Raw genomic sequence first — 12,340 nt, forward strand, 5'->3', positions numbered from 1 at the left:
TAAAAGTATCGAGATAACCTTTCATTCATATTTGTTTTTTCAGTTCTGTCGTCATTTTATAAAATGTCCTCTCCCCTTTCCATAATCACAACACAAACACACAAATGCAAGCATTGACAAGTGTAATACTCACACACTTACACAACTCAGCCCTCCGACAAGTGGAAACACCTCAGGTGGTTTTATTTTGCCGAATAAAAAAAATCTTCCATTCTGACGTGATAATTTAACAACAATGTTTATTTCAAATTTTTTAAAATATTTACAGATACAAATTTCAAATGGTAAGTGCACTATAAAAGAGAGTAAACAGAAAAAAAAATGGGTTGGTTCTTTTTTCCTAAAAAAAACAAATGCTAAACGATTAATTCATTCTTGAGTTGTGCAAAACGCATCACACTTCAGATGAAAGTAAAAAACTGTTCCTGACAAAAAAAAAAGGCAATAAAATGCCTGCAATTGGTTAACAAAACAGCAAAGTGTGTATCAAGTCCTGAACGGCTTTTCCCTAAAACCAACACCACAACCACATCCCCCGACCGTCACCATCTAAAGACAACACACCGGCTGTAAGTCCCCAGAGAGGGAGAAAAACACGGTGTCATCACTCTCACAACTAGTGATATTACTCACTTGCCCGAGGACAAGCTGACATTCAATTATGAAAACAAACACAGTGACGAGAAAGCATTGTAAAAATTCACGTGGGCGGGAAAAACAAACAGGTAAAACTGATGGACGGTTCCTGTGAAGCGTTCAGTCCGCAGCCCCAGCAGCCTCCTCTCAGCCGGACGGGGGTTTCCCCAGGTCGGACTGTCCCTGCGGTTGTCTCGTGTCCTTTTACGCTGGCGCTCTCTCTCCAAAAAACACCTGCAGCATTATTGTCCAGGAAAACCCCAACAACCACCCTTCTCCATTCCTGGGGATTAACACCGTTGACTGTGACCTCTGCAGGAAGATGATCAATCGTCAGACATGTGAAGACAAAAAGTTTTCTTCCATCCAGGTCGTCGTGGTCCTCGTGTCCGTCGGCGTCTTTTATCCAACTTGGTTTTTGTTCATAATAAATCCCTTTCGATCCTTTCGACGCACTTTTACACGTGTGAATCGCTTCTTTAGAAATCTGTCCAACCAACAAATAAATTAATTCATTTCAAGACAGATATTTCAGTACTGCAAAGAAGAAGTATATACACATACAAATATTATCTATAATATCTATATAAAGAAGTCCATGGATTGATGTGCTTCTGAAATGATAATGGCAGAGCTCGCAGGAGGACAGCTTGACCACAAAGATCCTGATTACTTTCACTACTTTTTCGTTTTTCTTGTCTTCTTTATTCTCATCCTCTTTCTCCGTGCGCTCCTCTGGTCTCAAACATGACTTCTTCCGTCTCAGTTTATGTTTGAGGGGATGCAGAGCAGGGTGCCATCTTGTTTTTTTTAGCTACACTTGCAGGACTTCACGATCATGTTGGACAGCTGCTCCACCTGAGAGTAAAAGTAATAACAGTAACGTGAGAAGGTTTTTGCTTTCAAATCAAAATGAAAACATTTGACCTGAGAATCAAGGTTACTTGGCTGCAGTGTACATACCTTGTGTTGCCTGCCCACGTAGTAGAGGATTGGCAGTGGCTCCAGCGCCTCGGGAACGCAGCAGGGCTGGGCAGAGGCTCCCGGGTTGTGATGCTTGTACAAGGCCAAAATCTGTGAACCATTAAACAGGATGGAAATACGAGAACACAAAGAACTGAGTTTCATGACTGAAATTACATGTACAGGTATTAGCTTGTTGAACAGTCTTTGAATGATTCGTTTATTTATTTATATTTTCCCCTGTTTGTTGGTTCATTTGCTCGTTTACACAAAGAACTACTGAACATTTGGGACATGTGCCATCAAGGCTGTTACATTTTACCAGGGAAAAGTTCTTTAATCTTGATGGAAAAGAAATCAGGGATTGTTTGCAATTTAATTTAATCGACTTTTATTCACTGTAGTTTTACTAAGTGATATTTTAGAGGCTATTCCACTCTGAAGAGAATACAGTTCCAAGATTAACATATTTCCCAGTAAAAGTTCATAAAACTTTATGTTCAAATACACATTACTGCCAAAACAATGTTCAACAAAGTCTACACTACTGGCTCTGAGGTCAGGTTTCTGTAGCTGCACGCTGCAGCACTATACCTGAGAATATTTGTTTTCAGCATTCCAGATGTAGGTGCAGGATCCCATGCAGTAGTTGGCGTGGTAGCCCGTCGGCTTATGTATCCACTTCCAGCCCAGATCTTTCCTGAAGTCAATGTACAAGCTCCGCACGCAGCAGGTCTCCGTCTGGCTGCACGAGAGAAACCAGGGAAAGTGGTGAGATGATGACACGCTACAGATACAGTGTCTGTAGAGCTCCCATGTTTAAAATCAGTCAGTTCTAAAGCTGCAGTAACAATAGTTTTAATGTAAGAATTCAAACTGGAGTGTAAAACACAAAATGTCTCCTCACAGCACTGAGCCAGTGCTCCGGAGCAGTTGTGGTTTAGAGGCTTGAAGGTTTGTGGTTTGAACTCCAAATCCTCCGTTCCACACATTTAAGCGTCCTTGAGCAAGAAGACACAAACCACCATTGATCCTGATGGTCAGGCCGTCTGCCTCGTGTGGCAGCTTTGCCTTGTTTCGGTTTGTGGGTAAATGAGAGGAACACTGTGCTTTATCCTATGAGGCTGAAAACCTCTACGCATTTACAGTACAGATATTAAAACGACCACAGCCTTTTAAAGTGGATTAACTGGAACGGCTGACAGTGAGCCGCCATTTATTTTTGTTGTCAATGAAATAAAATAAAAAAACAGAACAGTGTGATGTGTAGGATTGCTTACGCTGTACACGTGTCCTTCCCGTCTGTGGAGCGTTTTTTGCGTGAGCCGAGGTGGGTGGTGCTGGTGTTCTGAGGGATGGACATGGTGAGGATGTAGGGCGATTGCTGATTCTTCTCTCCTAATGTAGCTATGTCTCCTCTCTTGGTCACCATGCCAGAGATGGAAAAACTGAAACTGGTCTCCATGTTCGGCTCGTTCTCGGTGCATCCACAGAAGAGCCTGAACTGGAAACTCTGCTCGTCCTCTGGCGGGACAGAAATTTCAAACATAACTGGTTGGTCACTCATCAGGGCAGCAGATGGACAAAGGTCATAGCACTAGATCACTAGATGAGCTGCACTTGTTTACTGGAACCCACCTGTTCCTTTGAGCCAGCTCTGCAGGGTCTCGGTGACGTCGAACGATAACCACTTGTCCTTCGACAGGTTCGTGATGAAGCGGGAAGCAAGATACTGGGCTGACGTGCCCAGACCATGGTACAGCTCCACCCGCTGGTTCTCGGCTATCGTGGTTTGCTGGATGAACATCCGCAGCTCGGCGCTCGTCAACAGGCGGTAATCCCCGACGCTTTGTCGTATGTCAGAGATGTTGAAGTACATCGGGATGCTTTTGGCCGTCTTGTCATAAGTGTCGTTTTTTTCTGTGATTTAAAAAAAAGGAAAATGGCTTATTTGGAGTTTTTTGTTTTTTTTACAGACAATAAAGTTGTTTAATTGCATATTTGAGAGACGTGGAAAACAGAATTGTTCTATGAGGTCATCTGCTTGTTATCCCTCATCAATTTCTGATCCTTTGTGTATTGCAGACCAGCTGTCTTATCATCTGGCGTCTCAGTCTTCCTTCCATAAAGAAGGGGAACAACTATAAAGGGGAATTATATGTTCTGTTTTTTAATCATATCATAAAAGACAAATACAACTTCCCCCCAGGTAAATTAAGAAATGAAATAGTAGAGTACACATGGTTACATGGTTATGATGGAAGCTGCCATGGCTTCAAAAAACGTATGTAGATGGTTGCCACGCGCTAAGAGCTGATTCTTTCTACATGGACATGAAACATAACCTCTGTGATCCATTAGTCATGTTGAGGGGAGAAGATGTTTTCATTTGGATCTTCTAGACAACAAGAGGATCATCCACTGAGGTCCCACCAAACAGTTTCTACTGTTCTACCACATTCTCAAGAGAAGGTCTCAAAAACAAGAAAGAAACCAACTTTACTTAGTGTCAAATGTGTTTTAAATTTCTCTTTTTAAAGCCATATGAACACTGCACTGCTTTATTATGTAAAAAACAACAACCATTAAATCAAGACTATGTGAGTAGATCAATGGAAATTTACGCTTTCCCTCTATTCTCTGTTTTGTTCCATTCTGTGGTCATGGGGTGGTGGTGGAGCTCTGGTGTGTTTTTGATAATTGACAAAACCTAATTACAGTAAAAATGCAGTGAACTTTGTACTAAACACGAAAAACATTGTGCAATATCTCTTGGCAGCAGAAAGTATGAATTCTTTCATAATAGAACATGGATGGCAGTGGGACAGTTAATGGACGTGAGCTTAAGAATCAACAAACCACTTAAGATTCTTCCTCCTAATGTTTTTACACTATAATGAAAAGTCACTTTTAGTATTTACTTTATAATCTATTTGATATATTCGTGCTTGGCACATTCAACACAGCAATTTACTGCGCAATGTAATAGTGGGAGGTTTATTACTCATAAGTTAACTTCGTGAAAAGTTGTTGGGAAAAAGGTATTTCATAACTGTATGTACACACATTCGTGAAGTGGAATGGCCAAGTTCACAGCGTTACCCAATATTGGTAAGTGCAGCCAAACACTGGCCTCCTCCAGCAGCTGTAACGTTGACCATAGAGAGCGTTTTGTTTTCTTACAGTAGTGCTGCCCATTCCAGCAGCTTCTATGCCTTGGCCTGCCCATAACATGACAGCAGGAACATTCCCCGCACAGAGCCTGACGGAAAACAGAGCCAAGCTACTGACGGCTTAAAAAGACCATAAATCTTTCAGCGTTACATTACAGAGGATTCAGTCACATCAAGACGTGCAAAGATAAGTGCAGGGAGGCAGAGGAGCGAGAGTGAAACGCTGTGTAGAAAGAGAATGACAGGAGGTGGTTGAGGGAGGGGTGGGGGTATAACAGGGTCAATGCAAAGAAAACAGCAGAGTGAAGAATGCACTCATGTGAATTTCACTCACAGCAGTGAGGCGTAGACGGGTGTGGAGTGGGGGTGTGCAGAATTGAAGCCCAGGCCCGAAAGGTCTACTGTGCCTCAGCCCTGCCAAACGTGGGTATCTCATACTCTCAAGTCCGGGAAGTACTCGCTGACAGCAGCTACACAACGCAGCCTCACATACTTTGTGCTGCATGGTCGATCCCGGCTGTACCAGGATCCTCCGTGTCGAGGCTGCGTGTGTATCGTTTACCAGTATCGCCATCTGTGTTGCTGCTTAGGTAGAGTTTCACCCCTTGTACCGAAGCCAAAGTGAAACTGAAAAGAGCTGGTGTGGAGTGCAAAGGGAAACGAGATGACATTTCACCGGTCCCGCCCAGAGCAGAGTCGTATATGTTTGGTTGTGAGAGTATGAATGGAAACACAGAGCGTCACCGCCGTGTATAGTATGTGTGGGGAGCGGTGACCTATAGTGATGATGATGAGCAACACCACGCATGGAAAGTCATCGTCTTTAGCTCGTTCAAGTAAACTGCGATGAAAGTGTTATGGGTGAGACGAGTGTTTACGAAAGAGGAAATTAAGTCACTTCCCGGAGGAAGCATATTGGCTGCAGCAGCATAATTTTGGTTAAACTCTACAGTCACTTCTACTTTCTAATTAGCAGAGCTCGCATCACCTCTGGCGGATTATCCCTGAACTGTTCATCAAAATAATGTAATGTCAAATTTCTTTCGACACGAATGAACCAAGATCAGGCCTCGCTCCTTCAGATCGGGGTAAAGACAGCACCTGAGCCGGCGCAGTAACATGGGTGTGGGGGGATTTGTGTGTTGAATCAGGGCCTATCCGCAGGACAGCTGTTGTAACAGGTAGGGAGACAGCCCTGTAATTACCAGTGGGAGGAACCAGATTCCAGCAACAGGCTAAATACCTGCCTCCTTCATATGCCCGGCTCCACCTTCCCATATCCCACTGGCCGATGTCTTGCTTCCCCACCTCACCCTGTTTTACACAGGGAGTCTCTGACCCCGGTTGCTTCTGCTCTCCAACGAAGAGCGGTAGCAGCTTTACTTTCCAATAAATATGATAATTAGTTTGAAGTCGTTGTGTTCACCTCCGTCCTGGGGCTGATTTCCAAACGAGGGAAGAGTTCATTGGACGAGCACCATATTAAATATAAGAGGTCAATTTGTGGGGGCTTCGAGGAAGGGTGTTACTGTTAAACCGGCTGCAGGAATTCAGCCTCATCCGCCACATAGTTACCACATTGGATATTAAATCTATTAGGCTCTAAAATACTCAGCATAGAACAATGCATCCCTGAAGGCTGCTGTGGGGCATCAGGAGAGTTAAGTCAGGGCGTGCAGTAAAAAGAACCAGAAAGTGAAATAAATGACAAAGAAGATTGTTAATGAAGGTTTAAAATAAACAACAGAAGCCTGATTGCCTCCCACACATGCTCGTAAAAAGGTAGGGGTTTTATTTTCTTTTTAAATAATTGCAATTACCCTTGGCGGTCGCCCTTTCCCACTGTTAGAGGTTGGGTCTGTTTTAAGAAGCCTCGCCGAGGGTTAAGAGCGAGGAGGGCTGTTCACTGGCATTCCACAGAGGTAGGAAACACATGCTCCCCATGGGCACCGCTTGCACCGGACCTGAGTCACTCAAGATCTCAGTGGCCATCAGCCTGCCTTCCTTCCTGCCAAGCTGCCCTGTCACAAACACGCTGCAAACACACAGATAATAGGCTCAGGAAACCCAGCAGAGAGCGGCAAGGGGGGGGGGGTAGAGACGGATAATCAAGGGCAGGGAAAATAAAATAGAAAATGGTCGGGAAGAAAAAGATATGATGGAGAACAGGTGACAGGATAAGCGAAGGGAGAGCCCGATGCTCAAGTTTCAGGAAACCCCCAGTCCCCAAGGGACGGAGAGAAAAAACACACAGAAAATGAAAGAGAAGTAGAGAGGGTGAGGGTGAAGGAGTGCACTTCATGTCTTCTCTCGTCTAACTTCTTTTCTGTTTTCCCTCCTGTTCTTTGGTTTTTCATCTGAGCAGAACAAACATCATGCCCATCGTTATGAACGTTTCTTTTGTTCTCCCTCTGGGCTGCACACGGTCCAGCCACTCTGTCTTTTGAAGTGGTGGATAAAAGAGGGGTAGTGTGGATGCCTGCCTGATAGAGTGAGGAGTGTGGGCATGTGGAGAACAATGGAGCAAAGAAACAAAACCAAAAGAATATGTTTATCATAATAGCCTCAGAGTCATTGGATGATTGCAGCCCAAAAGCATTTGGCTGCACAAACAGCACACACATGCTCGCCAAACAAACAAGCGCTAACAAAGCAGTAAAAATGCTGTGGATACCATGAAGGCAACTCAAGAGCATTGGAGCAGATGCAACGCACAGCCCTGCTAACGCGTAACGCCTGTGATCTCTGAACCCGTCAAGCCGCCTGAAGATGTTGGGTGGAGATCAGAAGGGGAACACGTGTTCAGGGAATTTATAGATGAAGATTGGCAATGACACCAGATGATGATTAATCTGGGCTGGAGCTGCAACGTCCATCCATCCCGGGGATTCAAATGTTTAGATGTGTTGAGCAAACAAAGTGTGTTGGGTTTTTGGTACTTTTACATGTCGTCATTCTGGTGGACACAGGTTGATGTCCCTCCCACCGCACACAACTCTTGATGTGAGATCAGAAGAACGACCACTTTCAAGAATAGAAGATGTGTATTGCCATATATAATTTTCCTCACTTTCTGACCCACTTTCAATTGGGCTGTTTGAGGGACTTGCTTTTAAGGTTAGGGTTCGGGTTAGGGTTCGGGTTAGGCGTCTAGTTATCATGGTTAAGGTTAGTGGCTATGGAATGCCTTATTCTCACTAATACAAGGTGTAGGGTTAGGGTTAGGTGTGTGTGTGTGTGTGTTTGTGTGACTGTGTGTGTGTGTCTCAAGTGCCTGTAAATGTAGGAGCATAAATCACAGACAAACCATTACTTGACAGTTCTAGTGGTGTAGTAAAGCCGTCAGTCTCCATGACAAACGGGTGTCCATGTGTGCACAATACACACAACTTGTGTTTGAGTAATCTGGTACTCACTGGTCATGTTGAACTTGTGCAGCACCTTGGCAAAGTACTCCTCCTCCTCCTGCTCCGTGGAGATGTCTGTCTGGACGTCGGCCTGCTGCTCCTTCAGCATCTCCTTGGTGCTGTTGTAGAGCGAGATCAGAGGGGAGGGGATCTCCTCGTCGTCTCCGGCTTGATCAGGCTCGGGCTCTTTTGGCAAACGCAATTTGCTGAGGATCTGGCTCCTGATAGCCTCAATGCGCTTTTTCTTCACCATCTCCAGATCCACCGTCTTACACGTGGACATGCCACTTACATGGCCCACCGCGTATACGACCATGAGCGTCAACAGTGCCAGCTTCATGGTGCCAACCTGACTGTGACGGCTTCTGTGCTTCGGTTCTTTGGTCAATCCTCCCTCACCTTCTCTTTCACTGCCTGCCCCCAATGCTCAGGGAATAGTGAATCAGCGGAGAGGTGTGACTGACGCAAGCTGTTTACCCACAGCAGAACAATTAAAGCAGTGTTGAGAGTCCTACAGGTTCGGGGCTACCAGTGCCACTGCTGCGAAAAACCACCTAACACTTGTGGCTTGTTTGCATAGAGGCAGGTGGAGAGAGTCCCAGTGGGCAGACAGACAGGGAGCGATGAGCCAGCCTCTGACTCAGCCTCGCAGGTAACTCAGTGACGTTGAAGTGCGTCCAGAGTGGAGCTGTCAAAAGCTAACAGCGCACCATCCAAGCATGCACACAGACAGCGCCCCCAAGCCTCAGAAGACCTGTGCAGCACCCGTCAATCTACAAACACACAACAGAGCTGCTTCTCTATACTCACTCGATTGAATCCTATCTTATATAAAGTACGTATATACACCCCCCCCCACGTGTCAGCTCAGGGCTGTGTGGCTCAACAGTCAGTCTGTGTGTGAAGGGAGCTTTACAACGCAGCGCCCAACGTACTTACATCTGACACTATGGCTTTCAGCTGACACGGCTTCCTGTCCTCTTTGACCCACGAGGTCTCTTCAACCAGTCAGGATTATTCTGTACAGTCTGACGCCTCTGAGAAAGAGAAGATAGCAACGACCCGTTAACCTGTGTTTTAACTGTGTAGAAATGGATTTCCTATTTCTCTGTTGTCGAAGTTTGATGACTTCTGGCTTCCTTTACAGCTCTGATAAAACTCTGAGTCAGTCCAGTGCTGATCAAGTATCCACAGTGAGGAGAATGAAAGTAAAAAAACAATATTCAAAAAGTTTCAGCTCTTATTCTACAGCAGTGGGAAACCTTTGACATAAAGAAATGTCCCCACGTAAAAAAAAACATCCGACCAACTTGTACAACTCACGGCTCTGACTACCTCTTTTTTAGCAGCAACAGCATGTGATCTGTGTACAGCTGCACTTCAACCCCTCCGACTCATGCCTGCTTCACAGAGACAACAGCTGTCTTTCTATCTGTGTCCTCATTCTCAAATGTGAAACAACTTGTCAGGGTACATCTCTCAGAGGATACAACACAGCAAAACTCTCCTTGTCCCGAGTAAATCTGTCCTCCTGTGACAAAGTATAAAGCTTGACAAACCTTCTCTGTAAATGACCGTATAGCATCCAGTCACAGCAGCAGCAGCAGCAACGACACAGCAGAAACAAGAGTCACAGTCCCTCTCCGGCTGCTTTTGGGAATCAGATTGCAGTCTCGTCTGTGTCCTGTCTCCCCTTCTATCCATCCATCGGTATCACCTCGTTTATGCCCTCTACAGCTCCTTCACACCCTCCCTCGTGAGTCTCCTCTGACACAACTCCCTATTCACACCTCTCTTTAACTCCCTGCCTCTCTCCTTGTGCGCTCCCTCTTTGCTGGTGCTTGTCAGAGCTTGCTGGTGACAAAGTGATTTGTGGGAACTCAGCTAACTTTTCTCCTGCACTCACTCGCTCTGCCTGTGTCTCTCACTCTCCCTCTAACCCTTTTTTTTTTTTTTTGGTTCCTGTTACTCGTCTAATAAAGCGAGGAGCTCTCCGCCCAGGAAATGAGGGTAACGGCCACAGTGTAAAACATCTGCTGTTTAACAGAGTTCTGCTGCCTGCCGCCCGTCCACATCAGGAAGCCAGGAGATGAACGCGCTGAGTTAGTAGCAGTCAGAGGCACCAGCTCTCTCTCTCTCACACACTCTCTGGCCAGTCTGAGGTTGTGGCCATGATGACTGACAATGTCAACATGCCTTGTATGGCATCTAGTGTCTCGCCAGCTGACCGCCACATTTACCTGGTGGCTGTGAAGGTGAGCGCCTGCCAGGCCAGAGAGCTGAGGCACTTGGCACGACTTGGTCTAAAAGTAGACATTTGAAGGGATGGAGAGGCAACAGGGCAGGACCGCGTGGTGCCCTCTCCGAGGTCTGCGTACCTTTCAGAGGTTGGGTTGTGTATTTTCACAAGAAAGTCCAGACTAAAACAAAACCTTTGGTGGTTTGCATCATCTTGTCTCCATCTGAGGGATGATGATTCAACAGGGAAATAAAGACAATAAATTGCCATTGTAGTCTCTGAGTTTTTTAGGTTGTGGCCATGTTCCCTAAGGGTGTCTATTGTTAAGATGTAGAGAATGAGCTATTCATTAAACAATGATCATAAATGGTGACATTCAACATAAGGAAGCTGAAGAGGAAAAAATCCCCTAAATACCAGCTACACAAACAACAGAAAACGATGCCAAATCAAACACAGACGCTGAAGTTACTCCCACATTCACATCCGTTTAATGGTTTCTCATTGATTAACCATTAATGATAAGATGTTGAGAATAAAGTGGAGGTAGCTATCAAATGTCAACAAGCCCTACTGTAACTTGTTTTGTTTGTGTGGGTCTGAGGAAATGTGAGTGTGCACTGTCACCTCCTGGTCAAAGATGGTATGACATTCACATGTTCTCTGATGGGTTTCTTCTTAGTGATGAGACAAGCGTTTGGGGTTGTCGTCAAAATAATGTTTGTAGTTATATAGGTTTATTTTTTGCGTGAAATAAATATGTGGTGCAAAATGTCATTACAACTGCAGCATAGATGAGGCAGAGAACACAATAGACAATAATATTGTCACAGACCACATCTAATTCACCCAATCGCACAAACTCATAATTATAAATTTCCTAAACATCCCACATACTTTATCAAGACCCATTAATTATTCTCAACAGGCAAATGCAGACGAAAGCACAACCTCCTTTGAACAATACATGTTAAATTGCACCGTAGCAACAACTCCCAAGTATATACTCTGACCTACTTTCTCTGCTCTCCATTGGTGGTTTTGACACTGGCCCCTGAACACAACAACCCTGGTGCCTGACTGACGCCGCACAACCAACCAGTCTTACCAGTCTGCCATGGGGCATTTCATACCCTTTGCCACAAGGTTCCCCGTGCCAGCACCTCGAGGTGTCTGTGAGTCTCTGAGTGCAACATGCTCTGTGTTCCCATCGTTCACCGTGAAGTCCTGGACGACTCTGCAGAGGATCCCAGAGAGCCGTTTGGCAAACACCAGTCTTTGAGCCAGATGAGCCGGAGGAGGACGCTGGGAGAAAAGATATTCACAGTCAGCCGAGAGAGCAGATAGTTCATAACTCATGTTACCACATCAGAGCTGGTCCTGCAGACACTTGGGATCTGTGGCAGAGTGACATGATGCTGCAGCATCTTTAAACAGTCTTTACTCAACTGGTGAAAACGAGCTAGTATAATGAAAACCTATACTGGAGTATTTGTAGTAGTATGAGGCAAATACTTATAAGCAGAATGTGCCTCTTTTTACTCAAGTAGAAATACACCAATTACGCCCGTTTTTGAAAGTGGAAATATAAATAAAGTTAATTATTATTGTATGTTATGTCTTTAGGTATTACTTATATTTCTTTTATCATTTTCCTTTTGCCATTAATTATAAATGGCGTATTATTCCATCTGTCTTTGAGTTTGTATTTTATTGAATTCACATGATATTGTATTACTTGTCTTTAATGTTTTGTATTGGAGTTTATTTAAAGTATTATTATTATTATTATTATTATTAGTAGTAGTAGTAGTAGTAGTAGTAGTAGTATTGATATAAACATGTAAGAAGCTGTTTATATTGTAGATGGGTCTTTGGTAAAGTTAATCATCGTTAATTAATCACGTTTTGGATTCAAACGC

General features: G+C 44.5%; 1 protein-coding gene across 3 annotated transcripts; it reads right to left on the reverse strand.

The window, feature by feature from the left end:
• Window positions 1-221: 221 nt before the first annotated feature.
• tgfb1a (transforming growth factor, beta 1a) lies at window positions 222-10,267 on the reverse strand. 3 transcript variants are annotated; one of them, XM_035154001.2, is made up of 8 exons: window positions 9,739-10,267; window positions 9,119-9,216; window positions 8,189-8,952; window positions 3,238-3,519; window positions 2,880-3,123; window positions 2,194-2,344; window positions 1,600-1,710; window positions 222-1,494 (listed from the first exon to the last, which is right to left on the reverse strand). In XM_035154001.2, exons 3-8 carry the CDS (start codon window positions 8,517-8,519, stop codon window positions 1,447-1,449), a joined length of 1,167 nt encoding a protein of 388 aa, XP_035009892.1. In that variant the 5' UTR covers window positions 8,520-8,952; window positions 9,119-9,216; window positions 9,739-10,267; the 3' UTR covers window positions 222-1,446. The 3 variants fall into 3 exon arrangements, with proteins under 3 accessions (XP_035009892.1, XP_035009890.1, XP_035009891.1); XM_035153999.2 differs by having other exon boundaries at window positions 8,189-9,216; XM_035154000.2 differs by having other exon boundaries at window positions 9,119-10,267.
• Window positions 10,268-12,340: the final 2,073 nt, after the last annotated feature.

The sequence above is a fragment of the Hippoglossus stenolepis genome, chromosome 4 (assembly GCF_022539355.2).
Source record: "Hippoglossus stenolepis isolate QCI-W04-F060 chromosome 4, HSTE1.2, whole genome shotgun sequence".
Classification (NCBI taxonomy): Eukaryota; Metazoa; Chordata; class Actinopteri; order Pleuronectiformes; family Pleuronectidae; genus Hippoglossus; species Hippoglossus stenolepis.